Source organism: Mesocricetus auratus, unplaced genomic scaffold (assembly GCF_017639785.1).
Source record: "Mesocricetus auratus isolate SY011 unplaced genomic scaffold, BCM_Maur_2.0 Super-Scaffold_100004, whole genome shotgun sequence".
Taxonomy (NCBI): Eukaryota; Metazoa; Chordata; class Mammalia; order Rodentia; family Cricetidae; genus Mesocricetus; species Mesocricetus auratus.
This window is the reverse complement of record NW_024429189.1, coordinates 60654936-60672764: the sequence shown is the minus strand read 5'-3', so window position 1 is coordinate 60672764 and position 17829 is coordinate 60654936. Positions and strand designations below refer to the sequence as shown.

General features: G+C 49.1%; 1 protein-coding gene across 1 annotated transcript in view; it reads right to left on the bottom strand.

Moving 5' to 3' along the window:
- Positions 1 to 17373, bottom strand: part of Syt13 (synaptotagmin 13) — a 40797-nt gene extending 23424 nt beyond the window's left edge. Inside the window, exon 1 of the mRNA XM_005064894.4 lies at positions 17106 to 17373. Coding sequence (XP_005064951.1) covers positions 17106 to 17288 — 183 coding nt within the window. The 5' untranslated portion in view covers positions 17289 to 17373. The remainder of the gene's footprint in view (positions 1 to 17105) is intronic.
- Between the last annotated feature and the right edge of the window lie 456 nt (positions 17374 to 17829).

Here is a 17829-nt window from a genome sequence, read left to right as displayed (position 1 = left end):
TGAGGAGGATCTTGGTTTCTCTTCTTTAAACACAGGCTTCCAGCCTCTTCCAACCCCTGCCCCTGTGGTTCTGCCTGCCTGTGCCCTGCACTACCCCATGCAACTCCCTGAGCCCTCTGAATCTCTGTGAAGGAAGTTCTGTGAAACCAAAGCAGTTCTACAGATATTATAAGGAAAGCCACTGTGACAGAACCCAATAAAAGACCCAGCTAGACATGTGACTGGAGTCACACAGCACCCAAAGAAGGGGAGGTGTGGGATAAAGGAGCCATGCACCAAGATGCTCAGAGAACCTGACTTTGAACTAGGCACCCCAAAGCCCGAGTAGCCACTTGGCGGACAGAGGCTCTGGCGAGGAACATCCTGGGGCAAGGCGGTGGCTGAACGTTTTTATCCAGAGAGCAGTTGAGTCCCCAGGTGAAGGACATCGAGGCTCAAGAGGATGAGCAGGTTGAGGAGGGTTAGGCCCCTGACATTCTGAGAAGAGACAGCCCTAACACAGAGCCAGCACAAGGGGGAGATGGGGGCTGGAAGACAAGTTCAGAACCGGCCTGGTCAACATAAGAAAGACCCTGTCTCAAAAACCAAGCAAACAAATGGGACCAGAAGCCACACGATGAGATCATTTCCGGGGATATTTCTCCTCAGAGGTGGTTCCTGCACTAATTGGAACTCACTCACAGAGCAGAAAAGGCAATGTGGCTGCCTCCTTCTTAACAATCCCTGTGTGAGGGACACTGCAAAATGGAATACAAGCTTCATTATATCCAGTTTCCACCCACCCCACAGGTAATATTTCTCTATTCTGTGTCTTTTAAGTTTTAAAGTCACATTTATGTATTTATTTGTGTGGGGTTGAGGGAGTGCGCGTGGTGTGTGTGGAGATGAGGGGACCACGCTCAGAGTCAGTTCTCTCCTTCCGTCATGCTAGTCCCTGGGATGGAACTCCTGTCTTACCAGGCATGGCAGCAGAGACGTGTGCCTGCTGAGCCATCTCCCCAACCCAATGCTATATTTGAGTATTAATAAGGAATCGTGGGGGGCTAGAAATGGCTCAGCAGTTAAAAGTACTGGCTGCTTTTCTAGAGGACCTGGGTTCAATTCCCAACACCCACATGGTGGCTCCCAACCATCAGAGACTTCTGTTTCAGGAGATCTAACACCCTCTTCTGACCTCCACAAAGGCATGAAAGTGGTGGACAGACATCTCTGCAGGTGAAACCCTCACACATAAGAATAAAATAAAAATTTTAAACTAAGTAAAAATCAAGAAAGCATAGCTACTTTCTCTACCGAGGAGGAAATGGAGTATCATGAAGACGGAAGCTCGTCCAAAGTCGCGTAGCTTATGTGCAGCTTTGACGGACTTAGAGTCCAAATCCCCCCAAAGCCATGCTGCTGAGCACTTGTGCGGCTCCTTGGTGCCATGTCTGGACACCCTCGGTAACAGCTGAGAAAGGAAGTGCCCAGGCTGGCTCTTGACTGTCCCTTAAAGACACTGTGTCCCACGGGCCTCCTCCTCCTGACTTGGTTTTTAATGAGCTGCCTGGATGTTGGCACATCACCTCCTTTACAATTTGGTTTCTGTTTGCTTCTCAGTTTGGCATTTCTTGTGTGCCTTAGTGACTTTTGACTCCAGAGCCTTCTCTCCATTGGCCTTCGACCTCCCAAGTTTCCACGTGAGCCCCTCCCTCAGCACTGTATTGCATCTGCAGGGGCTACAAGTCTCTCTGTTAAACCGAATCCATCTGTGGGCCAGGAGCTCAGCCAGGCCTGTGAGTAGCTTCTGTAAGACAGGAGTGCATGAGGCCAGCTTGGTCTACAGATTGAGTTCTAGGACAGCCAGGACTGTTACACAGAGAAACCTTGTCTCGAAAAACCAAGAAAAAAAAAAAAAGACAGGAGTATGTGGGCTTCATAAGTCTGTGATCTACTTTAACCCTTTAGACACTTTTACTTCCAGCTTTTAAAAAATATTTATTTACTTATTATGTATAGTGTTCTGCCTACATGTATGACTGCATGCCAGAAGAGGGCACCAGATCTCATTATAAATGATTACGAGCCACCATGTGGTTGCTGGGAATTGAACTCAGGACCTCTGGAAGAGCAGCCAGTGTCCTTAACCTCTGAGCCATCTCTCCAGCCCTGCTTCTATTTCTTGTCTGTGGTGACCATATTTGTTGGTTTTTTTGTTTGGTGTGTGTGTGTGCACTCAGGTACACATATGTGTGCAGGCATGTGGGGGTCAGAGGACATGCCTTAGCTGTTGTTTCTCAAGTGACACATCAATGCTGTTCTTTTGAGGCAGAATGTTACCTGCCTAGAACTCACCAAGTAGCCTGGGCTGGCAAACAAGCCTGTTTCTGACTCCTCATTACATGGGCCCTGCTCACTTTCCTTGATATCGAATCTAGAGTCTTTCTCCAGAGCAGCCAGGGGAATTGTTTATTCTATAATCCTTGCATAATCAATGAAGCCATGGTCCAGGACAACAATTTTCAAACCTGCTATCATGCCAGTTTATTGAAAATCGCATGTTACTGGACAGGATTGTTTTTACCCATGAAATGACGAGTGCATGCAAGATTATCTTTCTAGCAACGTCTGCTGCTCACATTTGCATCCTCAAAGCTTTTCTCCATGTTAGAGAAGGAAGTACATTTGCTGAGGCTGTCAAGCGTATAAATCATCCATCAAGGGTGACACGGGGTGGAAAAAGTGCAGAGAGGTGCAAGTCTCGGGGATCAGCCGTCCTCTTGGCCTAGTCATGTGGAAGGCACAGCAGTCTCTACCCTGGAGGTGCGGCAACAGCCAGGATGGAAAAGTGTGGTGTAAACAGGTGTGCATTCTCCTTAGATCCTCCTCGTTTGGTTAGGGTCCAGTTAGTCGGCCCCACTGGATCCCTAGCTGTGTATCACCCAGACTCTGCAGCAAACACGAGCAAGGCCCTGCTCGAAGGGAGTGGACTGAGGGGTTGGTTGAGTGTCTCCATAATTAGGAACAAGGAAGTACTTATGCCACAACTCCCCAGTCTGAGCTCATGGCAGACACGGCTAATCGATCAAAGGGTTCTTTCTTGCTGAGCTCAGGCATCCTTGAACTGTATTAATGGATGAAGACTGATATGCAAGATGGGAGGTATTTGCTACTCTGGGTGCATCTGTATAAAAAGAATTTTTGGTAGTTGTGGGGGATGGGGCCCATGGCCTCATGAGTGTGGGCAAGCCCTCTACGTCTGAGTTACTCTCCGAGCCTGCTGAATGTGGCCTGTTATAAGTAATGGTTATGTTTATTTATGTGTCTGCATCTGTGTGAATGTGAGCCATGTGCATAATGAGCTCAAGAATGCCAGGAGACAACGTTGGACCACCTGGAAGCGAAGTCACATTGGTGCTGGGAACTGAACTCATCATCTGCAAGACCAGAAAGTGCTCTTAACAGCTGAGCCATCTCTCCAGTTCCCTGATTGTGGGTTTAAAAAGTCCGGTGTCTGGGCTGTGTGCTGCTGAAGACCAAAAGAACAGCCCCTCGTTGATGAGGGTGTCCCTCTCTGTGCTGTGAGTATGTTTCTCTTACCGGTTGATGAATAAACCTGTTCTGGCTAATGGTCAGGCAGAATTTAGCTAGGTGACAATTTCGAACAAAGAGGTAAGGAAAGTCTCCATGTAGCTGCCAGGGAGGCAGTATTCCAGAACATCACCTAGGTAAGCCACAGACATGTGGAGATAAACAGATTAATAGTAATGGGCTAGTAATTAAAGGAAACTTAGCCAGTAAGAAGCCTAAGCCAATGACCAAACAATTATAAATATGTACTAAATCTCTCAGTGGTTATTTCTTAAGCAGCTGTGGGACCCAGTGGGCAGCGGGAAAACTGGTCCAGTGGGACCAAGAGAGAAGGAGAAAATCTCCTTCTGCACCTCAACATCAATGTGATGAGGAGGAGAAGGACTTCAGCCTAGAATCTGAGGATAACGGATGGTGGAAGAGACCATCTCAAATAGGAAAGGCAGCAACCTAGATCCAGAGGGGAACACACTCATGGCATGGTGAGTACGCCAAGGAGGAGGTGTCTGGGTGGGGGACTGCATCGGGGACACTTCATTGAACATTTACACTAGTGGAGGGTCAAGGCGTCAACATGAAGCATGAATGGTGGGTTTCTTGGGGGCAGCAGGATCATTGACATCCTTAGGTATAAAGGGGCTATGGGTAAGGAGGTCACAAGACCCAGGGCAGATGGCTGAGTGAAGACAGTCCCCTGAAAGGACCTGAGCCCTTCTGTTATGGTATAGCGCCCCACCTTCAGCAACCTGGCAGGAAGGAGTCAAGGGAAGGTCACCTTCAGCAGCCTGGCAGGAAGGAGTCAAGGGAAGGTCACCTTCAGCAGCCTGGCAGGAAGGAGTCAAGGGAAGGTCTCCCTTCAGGGTGCCCTTGGGCCAACACCACCCTGCTCTACCAGTATAGCTGCCAGGGCCTGAGCGTGAAGGAACAGAAAATAGGGGTTTCTTAGGACAGGGACAGGGATAGGGTAACGTTGGACCTGGGTCAGGAGGGCTCAGAGAGAGGCCTTGGAATCAACAAGGGGCAGTTACCACCCCAGGACTTACTGCATTCTGGGCACCATGCTTTGTGTGGGATTTGGTTCTTGCTGTTTTGTGATAAAATACCAGCAAAAGCAACTTTGTGGAAGGGGATGTTTCGGCCCCTGAAGGTACAGTCCAGCGTGGAGTCTCAGAGGGAGAGGGGGACTGGTGCTTAGCTGGTTTTCTCCTTTTTAACCAGTCTGGGACCCATCTCTTAGAATGAATGATCTCACCCACAATTAAGGTAGGTCTCCTCACCCCAATTAACCTAACATAGATAATTCTCACAGGCAGACCCAAGGGCTTGTCTCTTTTATAATTCTACATTCTGTCAAGTAGATTCACTATACTGTCACAGCATGCTATCTAATTTAATCTCCATGATGACTCAGTAACGGGGACACAGCTAACAGGTGATCAAGGCAGGTGAGCAAAGCTTAGGTCACTCACTGGCTGGTGTCAGCACAGAGAGAAGGGCTGATCTACTCAAATGGTTCATCCCTTCACTCATTCAAAGACTGTAGCAAAACCACTTGGGGAAGGGCCTCTGAAGGCAGCTTAATTATTCATACTATTTATTAGCCCAATTACCATTTGGTTTACTGTTGCAATTAGCACAGCCTCCCAAGGCAGCTTGTCAGAGTCCCCAAGCAGAGCTTCTTCCAGCTTAGTCAGCCTCAGCCAGAGCCACCCTTCTGTGCTCCTGAGGAGGTCATGACCCTGAGATGCCTCTCCCAGGGACAATCTGCAATACCTCCTGGATCCCTGGAGGTAGCCTCAACACACTTTTCCAGACTTCAGGGTTCAGGAATAAGCAGACACAGAGTGAATGTCCCTGTAGTACTCTCCATGGGCTTCGGTGACCACACAGCCTAGGAGTTCCCTCTGCAGAGGGATTCTAGAACTTTCCTAAAATAAAGGAGGAGTCCAGAAACACCACAGGGGAGGTTTAAGGGCATTTGTCCCCTCTGAGGCTGTCAGCTCATTTACCTTGGTATAGCCTGCAAGTATTCCAGTTGTCTGCTAACACACCTCCCTGACTAGATCCCCTACTTGTCTCGCAGGGATCTAAAGGATGCTTTGTCCGTTTCGACTCTGAGGGGCATGATGCTCTCAGGGGACCTTGAGACACGGTGCCCTCTATTCCCAGCTTTCCCTCACTCCAGCTACAGGCTGAACTCTCCTGCCTCATCCAGGAAGGCCCGACCAGCTTCACCTCCCAACTTCCCTATTTAACGCTGTGACCTATTGTCTCAAGAGTGTTGTAGAGTCTAAAGACACCCTTATTCTGCATCCTTGTCCTGATGTCATCTGGCAAGCTCTGGCCTTGAGGCAACCACTCCTAAAACTCTTGGATGTCTTGTCCTTACATGTTTTTCACAAAGGGTGCCCACCACATGGCTGCTTCTAGGATCCACTTGTGCAGAAGGGGATGAGCTCATCAGAGGACACGCCTGCACAGCTAGAGACCAGCCCTGCTATTTGGGTTGGATTTTGTCTTCACATACCGCCATTGCCTCTCTCTGATGGCCTTGCCCTTTCCTTCCAGGTGAAGGAAGGTGTGCTGGGAATGGAGGCATGTCTGCTGCTGCTGCAAGACACCCAGAGAAAGGATGCTATGAAACCAGGAAAGCCAGGGACACCAAACGTGAAGGGCGGCACATGCCTGTGACCATCTCCTTCAGTTCCTCTGCTGTTCCCTTAAGTGCTCTCCCCTTCTCCAAATACTTTCCAGAGCATTCTTCTTTATAATTTCAGTCATCACTATTTGGGTTTTCTTTTTTTAGATAGGGTCTCCTGTAGCTTAGGTCAGTCTTGAACTTGCTCTGTACCCAAGGATGACCTTGAACTCCTGACAGTCTCCTGCCTCTGTCTCCCCAGTGCTAAGATGACAAGCTTGCACTACGTCCTACTTTGTTAAAATGAGTATTTTCATTGAGATTCATCATAATAGTTTCATGCATGGGTGACACTTCTGTGCCTTGCTTATATTTGCCCTTCCAACTGGCCTCCCCTCTCCCACCCAGCCTTCTGGTCCCTCTTCCCTCCCAGAGCTTCCCCTCTTCCTTCACAGGTAAATGAAAATCTCCTTGCCATAGGAGTAGTTGTGTCATCTTCCAGTCATGTTGTCTTCTCCCTCCTCCTTTTGTGACAGCCGGGAATAGACGCAAGGACCTTGCACACGCTAGGCAAGCATTCTGCCACTAAGCTATATTCCCAGCCTGAAAGTTGGTCTTTCTTCCCACTCTCATCCCCTCCTTTGGTTATCCCCCCCCCTGCTCGTTTTTTGGTTTTTTGAGACAGGATTTCTCTGTAGCTTTGGAGCCTGCCCTGGAACTGGCTCTGTAGAGCGGGCTGGCCTGGAACTCACAGAGATCCACCTGCCTCCGCTTCTGAGTGCTGGGATTTAAGGGGTGCGCCACCAACGCCTGTCTGGTTCTCCTTTCCTTAGACAGCTTTCTCCCTGTCATAGACTCCCTTCTACTTTCCTGTCACACACATATGCATCTACATACACGCACATGCGCACACTCGTGCACAAGCAGACTTTTCTCTCTGCCTCAGTTCTTCTCCAGCCCCTCCATGATGCCGCAGCAGCACAACCAGCCTAAGCAGTTTGGACTTCTGTAAGGCACAGTATGAACTTCCTGGGGCTTAGAGCCTGGTCCTCGCAGGTGAAGATCTAGGTGTGTGTGCATATGTTCATGTGTGTGTGCAAACACACTTGCACTTGGGTTCATGTGCACATGGACATCAGAGGTTGATATCTGGTTCTATGACTCCCTGGTGCTGGGATTATAAACACTCATCACTATGCCAGGCTTTTACATTGGTGCCAATGATCTGAACACAGATCATTATACTTGCACAGCCAACATTTTGCAGACTGGGACAGCTCCCCATGCCCACAGGTAAAGATTTGTATTTTGTCCTATGCTAACCAAGTGAATGAAGACCTAAAGGAAGGGCGACCATCTGGAGTGAGATCGTCCACATTCCACGCCTCTCACAGCTCCCTGTGCAGAGAGTGCCCAGTAAGCCTGGCGCCCTCTTGCCTCCCTGTGCAGAGAGTGCCCAGTAAGCCTGGTGCCCTCTTGCCTCCCTGTGCCTATGCTGTGAGTGCCCAGTAAGCCTGGCGCCCTCTTGCCTCCCTGTGCAGAGAGTGCCCAGTAAGCCTGGCGCCCTCTTGCCTCCCTGTGCAGAGAGTGCCCAGTAAGCCTGGTGCCCTCTTGCCTCCCTGTGCCTATGCTGTGAGTATACTGGGGCTGCAGACAGCTGCTCATTCATCACCCGTCCAGGCCCCAATCCGTTCATTCACTTAGCCTTCCTCGCTTCTTGCTAAGCAAAGCTCTGTGCCTGTTTCTAAGAAAGTAAAGTACACTTTGGCTTTAATCAGCAGAATCGAGGGTGAAGAAAATCAATGAAATATATCAAAATGTCCTGGGCCTTTGCCAGGTGGACTTGATCGCACAGAATTCCCACAGGGCCTTTCCCTGCTTTGTTCATCTACACTCACATGCGTAAGTGCCCCTCATAGCCTGATCTTGACTTGTTCCCGTAGAGCAAGTTTCAGAAGGCAAGCGATACTCCATCATTTTAATGGGAAAATCATAATGCATTCCTTGTCCACCCTAAAACCCTAACCAACCTCTCCAAATATCTCTGTAATTACCCTTCAGGGCTGTATGACATAATCCAAGACTTTTTGTACTACAAAGGCATGAAAGCCCTTAGCTAAGGAGTTAGCACTAAGAGAAGGCTGTGGTGGGAAGACTTATGTGCAGGTCACACCAGCCCCACTGGGGATGTCAAAGCTCTTCCTGACACTGCTCTGGCCTGTCACTGTCAAGTCACAAGGAAATTAAATACAAAAGGGAGTCAAGCTTAGAGGACACCAGAGTGTCTGTGTAAAGCGTCCTGGGGCCCATGAGGGGCTAAAGCTAGGTGGGTTGGGGGCACTGAGGAAAAGGTCAGTGACAACATGCTACATATTCAAGCAACAGAATGGTGGGTACAGACTTCTCACTGAGAGAAGTCTGAGACTCATGTCTCAAGTGCACCTATATAGGTCCATTTCAATAGACATTTAGTGCAGACAGAAAACGTCTGTTAAAAACCAGTTGAAGAGTTTAGACATGTAAATCAGAATAAATGCACAAGAACAATTTTAAAATGAATGTTTCCACGGAAAGGCTTAGAAAATTCTGAAGTGAGACACATTTGTGTATAGTTCCTTTTCTTATTGCTGTGACCAAACCTGACAGGAAACCACCTCACAGTTTTAGGGGGCACAAGTCATCACGTGGGGAAATGAAGCATGAGGTGAGGCAGTCGATCAGCTTGCTTCTGCAATCAGGAAACAGAGTGGACAGGAAGTGGAGCCAGGCTGTGAAACCCCAAAGCCCACCCCTAGGGACCCACTTCCCCTGGCAAGGCTCCACTTCCTCAACTTTCCAGAGCAGTAGCGCCACCAGCTGGGGACCAGGTGTTAGAGCACTTGAGCCTGGGCAGGGAGTGTGTGTGGGTACAGTTTATATCCAAAGCTCAGCTTCACACAGTTGCTTGGGTGGCTATCTCAAAAGAAGGGGGAAGAGGAGGGAGGGAGGGAGGGAGGGAGGGAGGGAGGGAGGGAGGGAGGGAGGGAGGGAGGGAGGGAGGGAGGGAGGGAGGGCGGAAGGAAGTCAGAACTGATGCCCAAAGAGTTACAGAGTGTTGCTGGGGGAATAGAAAATGGTGGAATGTCCATGGAAGGCAGTTTGGCCTATCCTCCAAAGTTAAAAATAGAATTGTCCTATGACCCAGGGATTCAACTCCATGTATATTGTGTACCTGAAAGAGCTGCAGGTAGAAACTCAAGCATACAGCACTGGAATGTCCAGGGCAGTATGACTAAGAAAGGACAACACCTTAGAAATGTTCTAAGTGATGGAGCTGGGGAGCTGGCTCAGCAGTTACCAGCATTTGCTGTCCTGCAGATGGCCAAAGCTGGGCTCACATTGTCCACACCAGACAGCTCACAACCATCTGATCTAGGGGGAAATCAGACAGCCTCGTGCCTCCAATACACCTGCATGCACATGCTCAGATACACACCCATACACATAACTAAAAATAAAACAAACGTCTTTTAAAAACAGAGACATTATGCTAACTGCAAGACGCCAGACACAGAAGGTCACTTGTTAAAGGGTTCTATTTATATGACAAGTCCAGAACAGGCAAATCCATGGAGACAGACAGCAGATGGGTGGTTACCAGAGCCTGGGGAGGAAGGACAAGAGGCTGACTGCTCAATGGGTACCAGGTTTTCTGCTGAGGTGATGGAAATGTTCTGGAACTTGGTGGAGGTGGCAGTTGCTTAACAGTGTGAATGTACTAAATGGCTGATTCATGATTCATGCAATTCAAAATGGTTAGTTGTGTGTGTGAATTTTACCCTAATACAAAAACACATTGGAACTAAATAGAATCTACACACACTCCACAGAGGCATTAGAATAGACTGAGCATGCCCGAAAGGAGGAACCTGACCATGGGCTGCAATGGACTGCTTACCTAAGCTTCACTGATCCTGCAGCCTGGCCACAGCTCTCTTCACTCAAACACATGGCCCTTCTGTTGACTCTGATCCTGCTCCCAGCTTCATGAAGATAGAGAACAGGTCACTGTGTCACTGGGGAGGGAGCAGCCCCTACTGTGTACCCATTCCCTAGCACTGAGTCTGGCACACAGTATGTGCTCAATACATGTAATTAAAGGGTAAGAAAAGGAATAGAGGGCCGCTGTGGTAGTACACACCTTTAATCCCAGCACTTGGGAGGCAAGGCAGGAGGATCTCCAAGTTCCAGGCCAACTTGGTCTATACAACAAGTTCAAGGCTATCCTGGGCTACTTGGAACAATGAGACCCTGTCTGAACCCTCCCCCCACCAACTTTCAGAAGAAGAAGGAGAGAGATAGAGAGATAGCAGAAGGGAGGGAGGGGGAAAGGAAGGAGAAACATGCCACTTCTTTCTGTTTTTCTTTCCCTTCTGTTGACAAGTTAGTTCCTATAACTTGGTTATGGGATATTTTGTGTGCTCAGGTGTGTTGGTTCTGATCCCCATACAGAGAATTCCTTAGTTGTTAAAACTGAACTCTACTGGGGCTGGTGGGATGGCTCAGTGGTTAAGAACACTTGTCCTTGAGGAGGACTTGGATTTGGTTTCCAGCACTCACATGGTAGCTCATAAGTGCTTGTAACTTCTGCAGACATTTGCATGCATGCATGTAGTGCATACGGACTCACACAGACACACAATGCACATATAAAATCAAACAAACGCCTTGCTTCTATGAAGCTCTTCCCATCCTCAAATCAGGTTTGCCCCCTAGGAAGAAATAGGCGCTGTGGCTTCTGAACACGGAGGCAGGGTGGTCAAGGGGGAGGTTAGCTGCTGCTGCCCTTTTCCTGTTGCTATGATAGCATGCTTGGAAGAAACGGTTCAAGGGGGAGGGCTGTATTTTGGCTCACAGTTCATGCCAAAGCTTGGAGCAGATGATCATACCTCATTCAGTGAGTTCACACTGCAGATGATCACACCTCATTCAGTCAGTGAGTTCACACTGCAGATGATCACACCTCATTCAGCTGAGTTCACACTGCAGATGATCGCACCTCATTCAGTCAGTGAGTTCACACTGCAGATGATCACACCTCATTCAGTCAGTGAGTTCACACTGCAGATGATCACACCTCATTCAGTCAGTGAGTTCACACTGCTGCTCAACTCCCTTTCTCCATGTATTTAGTCTGGTGTCTCAGTTAGGGAATGGTGCCATCTAAGTAGACAGGTCTTTCCACCTTTGCTAACATAATCAAAATAATCCCCACAGGCATGCCCAGAGGCTCATCTCCCAGGCAATTCTAAATTCTGTCAATTGATAATTAACACTAATCATCACACTAACTAGTCTATATGCCATGTCAAAACAAAAAAAAAACTGGGGGAGGAACCAGGAAGGTAATAGGTCAGGATCTGCCATTGGGAAGTGACTAGTGGGTCCAGATACAGATATTTACTCTGTACTTTGAAGAGCCTAACACTTCCTGAGGCTGTGTGCTCATCTCCCTGAAATAATTTATGCTAATCTCGTGATGAAAAATTCATACTGTCTTTGTTGTTGCTAAGCAACCAGCCCAAACATATTTACTGTTTAAAATCTCTCAGGCTGTACCCAGTGCCTGGAGCTGATGGTTGTATAGAGAAGAGAATAACCCCAAGCATCGGGGGAGGTTTTGGGAAGCTGAACATCAAAGACACAGATTCCCAGACACCTGTTCACCTGTCTGGGGAAACAGTGGCCTGAACACAGTTTTGACTAGAATTTCATACTAAGCTATACCCAAGTAATCAAACACGTGGCTCTAGAGCCAGGCTTCATAAGTGTGGGTCCTAACTCTGCCTCTGAATATGTTACTTAAACTCTCTGGATTCACATTTCTTACCTATAACATGCAAGTGTCTGGAACATATAAGGAACGTATGTAGATAGATGACAGAGCCAGCCCTGATGTTTATTACTATGTGGAAATGGATCTTTCAGTGTTGTGGTACAGATGAAAGGGGATTTACTAACAAAAAATTTGGAGTTGAATCCTTTAAAAAGCTGAGAACTGTGCTAGCGGGGTAGCTCAGTAGTACATGTACTTAGCCTGTAGAAAGCATTGGGTTCATGCCTCCCCCTGCCCTCACCAACAACTAGCAACAACAACTACAATAAGCAAAAGGCCGAGAATCTATGGAGGTCAACCCTTAAAGCAGCCAGAGTCCAATCAGTTCCAGGAGTGGGGTTAGTAATTCATAGGCCCTCCAGGCATTAAGAGTCAACAAAAAGGATGTCCAGAGAGTGAGCACCCAGAAACGAAGAAGGATATACTTTAGACTGTGGGTGGCATTGCTTCTTCTTAGAATTTCGTATGGTTCCTGAATGTTGCCCATCATGTAGCACCATAACCTGCACCATGACAATTGCTAGCTGCACCATCTGTCTCCTCAGGAGGAGCATGTCTGCTTTTCACTGTATGCTATGCCTAGGATGCACTCATTAACCTTTAATGAATGATGTGATTAATATGGGTGCAACAGCTGTGCCTGGTCCATCTCATTCCTGGGTGAAATGAAAACAAGCAGCCTGGAGTGCTGTTCTGAGGTCACGGGAAGGAGAACAATTAAAAGGTCCTAGGATCCCACTGATGGTGTTGAAACCCTAGTCCCTAGAGTGAGTCTTTTGTGTTGCAGGTGGAGAAGCAGCAGCAAATGGATAGAGCTAGGAGGAGGCTTGTGATAGACCATGTACAGGAGGATCTCAGGTCTAAAAGCCCCCAGCATGAGAGTGCTAGCCTGGTCCTCATAATATTCACAAACACAATGAGACGGCTTAATAGGGACCACATTTACTTACAGGAAAGCACACACACCATAACCATAAGGCTAGGTGGATTTTAAAGGAAATAAACCATGTATCCAGCACTTACATCAAGAGGCAGGGCAGGGATCAAAGTCTAGAGGCTCCCCACTCCCTAATCACCCCGTCCATTACTTGCTGGGTAACATAGCTACAGGTCTCCTGCGTGAACTCGCCTATATGACCTGCTTCGTGGTTTGTCCCCTCCCAATCCATGTTGGATACAAAATGTTTTCATTCAACATACACACCCAGGGTGGTCACATGCCTGCTTTCCAGCAGACATTGTCAGGCACATGGGAAAGGTGAAGGACAAATTCCTGATCTCAGGGGGAAAGGACTTGACTAAGCATATATTATTTGGCATAAATTCATTGTTTACTCATCCCAGACAAATTTGGAACTAAGCTCCTTTTGAAAGCCATGGTGTTTCAGTTCTGCTGGGGGAAAGAACCGACTGAGCTGGGTGCTTGTGGCAGTGGGGATCAGGGTGTGGACAGGGGCGTAGGGTGACTACTGCTGGAGCCAACGAGTGCACTGTGGCTACATGTCACCTTTGGGAAGACAGCACCAGGTCCCCCAGGGAACCTAAAAGGTATTTGAGAAGATTCACTTAAGGTCACGGCCATGTAAGTGCCATGTGAAAGGAAACAGGACCCTACAATGAAAGCTTCTTGACCCCCTAAGGTCATGCTAGCAGATAACTTCAGGATGCTCAGTGGGGAGCTCAGCTTCTCTGCTCACCCAGGGATGCCAAAAGGGACACTACAACCTCAACCCCAGGAACAGGAAGTTCCAGGGAAGGAGGCCAGGACATCTGAAGGCAACTTGCAATAAATTCAGACAGTTGTGAAGGTGAGGGAATAGCCATCAGGACGCCTCCCTGAGGACCACCTCCCTAACTACGCTTCAAATCACAGGTCACTTGTATCCAAACTTCTTGGGGTGGACTGGGGTTCCCAGTGACCTCACCAGACTGTGGATGGAATGGTCTGAGTGGAAAGACTGAATTCTCCGCATCCCGCAAAGGCTGGACACAAAGGGGGACATTGTCCAAGTAGATGAGACCAAGGGACCTGAGTCTAGCTCTCAGGGAAAGCACTGTGACCTGTGACCTGAAGCCAGCAAGGCAGAAGAGGGGATGCTGTGGAGAGCTTCCACCTCTGTCACCTGGCCCCCACAGGAGCTCCTGGTCTTTTGTGACTGGATCCCTTCCCTGCCTAGAGAAGCCCTCAGATACGTCTCCAGGGTGCTTGAAAAGCAGAAAGTAAAGCATATGGGCTGTAAAGGAATAGTCAATAGCTTATATCCAGGAACATGCAGTCTTTTATTAATATAGTAAGTCACAGGATGGACAGGGACTTTAATAAACACCGTAACTTAAAATGGGTGTGTGTAAAGCACGGGACGTGAATACCCCGGCTGCGTATTTCAGGAAAGGTATGCTTTTCCTTGAGGACAAAGTCTCGGGGATCAGGAATGCCCCTGCACTTTCTTGTCTATGCCCCCACTTAAAGAAGATACCAAGTTCCAATTTGAATTAATGATGACAAAAACATGATCTTTTCCTCCCTACTCCCCTTAAACTCCATCTTCAGACTCTTGGCAGACGTTTAATCCCTCAGAAGACCTTCAAGCTCTTTTTCAATACAAACTTCAATTTTGTTTATCTATTTGGAACATAGACCAGATTCCCAGGCCTGCCCTATGACACCAAAGGCATTTCCCAGTAACACAGCCAATAAGATTTGGAAGCACACGTTACAAACACCCCAGACCTCAGCAGGACATAACTAGCCACACGACCTCTGACCTCAGCAGGACATAACTAGCCACACGACCTCTGACCTCAGCAGGACATAACTAGTCACACGACCTCTGTTGGAGATAGAAATTTACGGTCTCCTCCCTCCTCTAGCACTCTTCTTCTCTTTGAGGAACACCTTCAGTGAACCTTGCTGGCTGTCCCTCAGCCATCTCCCATGCTGTGACTGTCTCCTTGGCTTCCTTGAAATCAACTATGTTGTCTTTGTCGGTTACTTTATCTGGGTCAGTGGCTGAATCAGAACACAGTGGCCACCAAGACACCTTCAGTTCTCAGGTCATCGTTCGCACACCTATTGATTTAGCCTCTGTTGCCAAATTTCCTGGCACTAAAAAACCAGGAGAAGAAATGTACTTGGGTGAGCATAACATATCAACAGATATTCATGGGCAGACATGACTGAGTCTCCAGAGAACTGGCCCTGGGCTGCAAAACACAGTCCCTTGGAAAAGAAGGCTGGGAGCCTTATTTCACAAATGCCAGCTTTCAGGTACGGGGAATAAATATTATGCAGGTGGCTAATATGAATGACAGCCAGAGTAGGGAGTGCTGTAAACAGCTTTAGAAGGAATGGTCTGGGACACAGTCGTTGGGATGTTTATTTCATGGGCCAATAAGCAAAATCCTCCCTCAGAAGAGAACAGGAAGAGATCTAAAGGCTGAGGAAAGCCATCTGTGTAGGATATGAGTGGGGGACAAGAAGGAGAAGAATCTCCAAGCCAGAGAGGCAAAGACTGCAGGTTCCTTCCAGACAGAGGGCATAGGAGATGGCTGGAGGACCTACTAGCTAGATTCTAAAAGCAGACCAGCTCAGGGACAACTGGGCTCAGAAACTAGCTGTGTGGCTTCGGGCAAGACACTTACATTCCCTGAACTTGTGTTTCCTAATTTGTGGCTTGGGCTATTCCCTTGTACCTTTGTTGGGCTGTTAAAAGCACAGATATGTAAGGTAGTATGGTGGTGATTAAGTCACGGCTGGTTTGCTTACTCTAGTGAGATGTTTGGAGGGTTTTAAGTTGCTGGGAAATAGCCTGGCAGGTCTCTGGCAGATGATCAGCATTATGTGGGCTACTGGGGGTCAGTAGGACAGTAGGAAGGGCGCCTGGAGGCTGTTTACACTACTGCTCCCCAGTTAGGGGCAGGGCTGGAGGGCCACCACTGAAAGGCAGCAGAATGGCCATCTGTCCCTCAGGTGTCTCTCAGCCATGCCAGATGGGAAGGACAGGCAGCCAGTCACACCCTCACCACTGGGGAGCCCCCTGCTCCCAATTCCTGATCGTTCCAGGCTGACATCCCACTGCTCACCAGCTTTTGCTTACTAGTGACAATGTCACGTGCCTGGGATTCTAAGAGCCTCAAGGACAGCAGCCATTTCCTTCACTCTCACTAAAGTGACCAACGACACAGGCTCCACTCTGGGACCTAGGGGGCTTCTGAATAATTAATTTACTAGGAAAAGAAGGACTGGCTTAAAGCAAGATGCTCCCAGAAGGCTAAAATCAGGGAATCTATATGGTCCTGGGAGATCCTCGATGCATCTCTGACCCAGGGCCAGCCTTCCTCTGGCTCTCCAGGCAGCACCGTCCTCCACCTGAGAAGCATTCTGGAGGTCACAGATCATGGAGAAGACTCTTCCCCCAGATCTCTCAGACCCTGCTGCCATTCCTGCTTGGGATACACAGCCCATAGCCCATTTCTAGCTCGAGGTCGCTTTGAGAACCACAGATGAGGGGGGCAAAAGCCCTCCAGTCTCCAGAGACCCTCGGGGATGCTGAGGCTCAGATGCTAGGAGTAGGGGTCTTGCATACTCCTCCTCACTGACTACCCTTAGACCCCAGACATCCCTACTCCTCCTGCTGTCCAGCTGGGGGGACACGTAGGGAAAACGTGCCACCTCCACTCTGGTTATTCCTCAGCTATCTGTTTGCCCTAAGGTTTTTCCTCTGGCAGACCCCACTACCCTTGCTCCCTGATTCTGCAGGCTTTTCCCCACGAAGGATGCCCTAACCCCTAACCCTGCAGGTCCCCCATCGCTTCCAAGGCTCACAGCCTCTCCTCCCTATACACTGTCGTTCCCCCCACCTTCATTCCTTTCCCAACCCTTCCAAGCCTTCATCCCCCATTCTCCTTCAAGTCCCCCGCCCATCCCTCGGGGCCACCGCGACCCCTGCTGCAGGTCTGCTGTCCCCCTCCTGGTCTGGCAAAGCCTAAGGTGGCCGGCCACCACACCTGACCCACACTCACCTGTTGGGCCGACGGGAGCACACCCGGCCTCGCCTTCTCAGGGTCTGGCTCGCGGTCCCGCGGAAGCAACCCCTTCTTGGGGTGCATGTGCCGGCACAGGCAGGTGACCCCGCACAGCGCAAGGATGCTGGTGGCGGTGCCCAGCGTGGCGCCCAGCGCGATCACAGGCACCGACAGCACCATGGTGCCTGCTTCCCGCGGCTCGCCCGCTTCCCGCCGGCCTCCAGCACCTCTAGCTCCCGCAGGGCTCCAGCCGCTCTCCAGACTCCGAGGGCGGGGACGCAGCCAGCCAAGAGGGAGGACCGCTGTAAGGACGTCAGAGGCGGAGGCTGACCCGGAGGCGCGTCAACCACAACCCCCTCCCCGCCACCATGTGATCCTCCCCCTATCGCCAGTAAGGCCCTGGTAATCACCTCAGGGCTGTGCGGGACCATGACTAGTGTTCTACACACACACACACACACACACACACACACACACACACACACACACACACACACACACACACACACACACACACACACTGGTAGGTGACAACCTCCAGGTTGTGTGGTGCAATTCCTAGAGCACACAAATACACACATACATACACAGATAGATACCATGTGTGCACACACACACATGAATACACATGCATGAGCACATGCATACATTGGCATGTGATAACCTCAGGGTTGTTTTGATCCATTTTTTAGTGCTCTATGTATACATATACATACACATA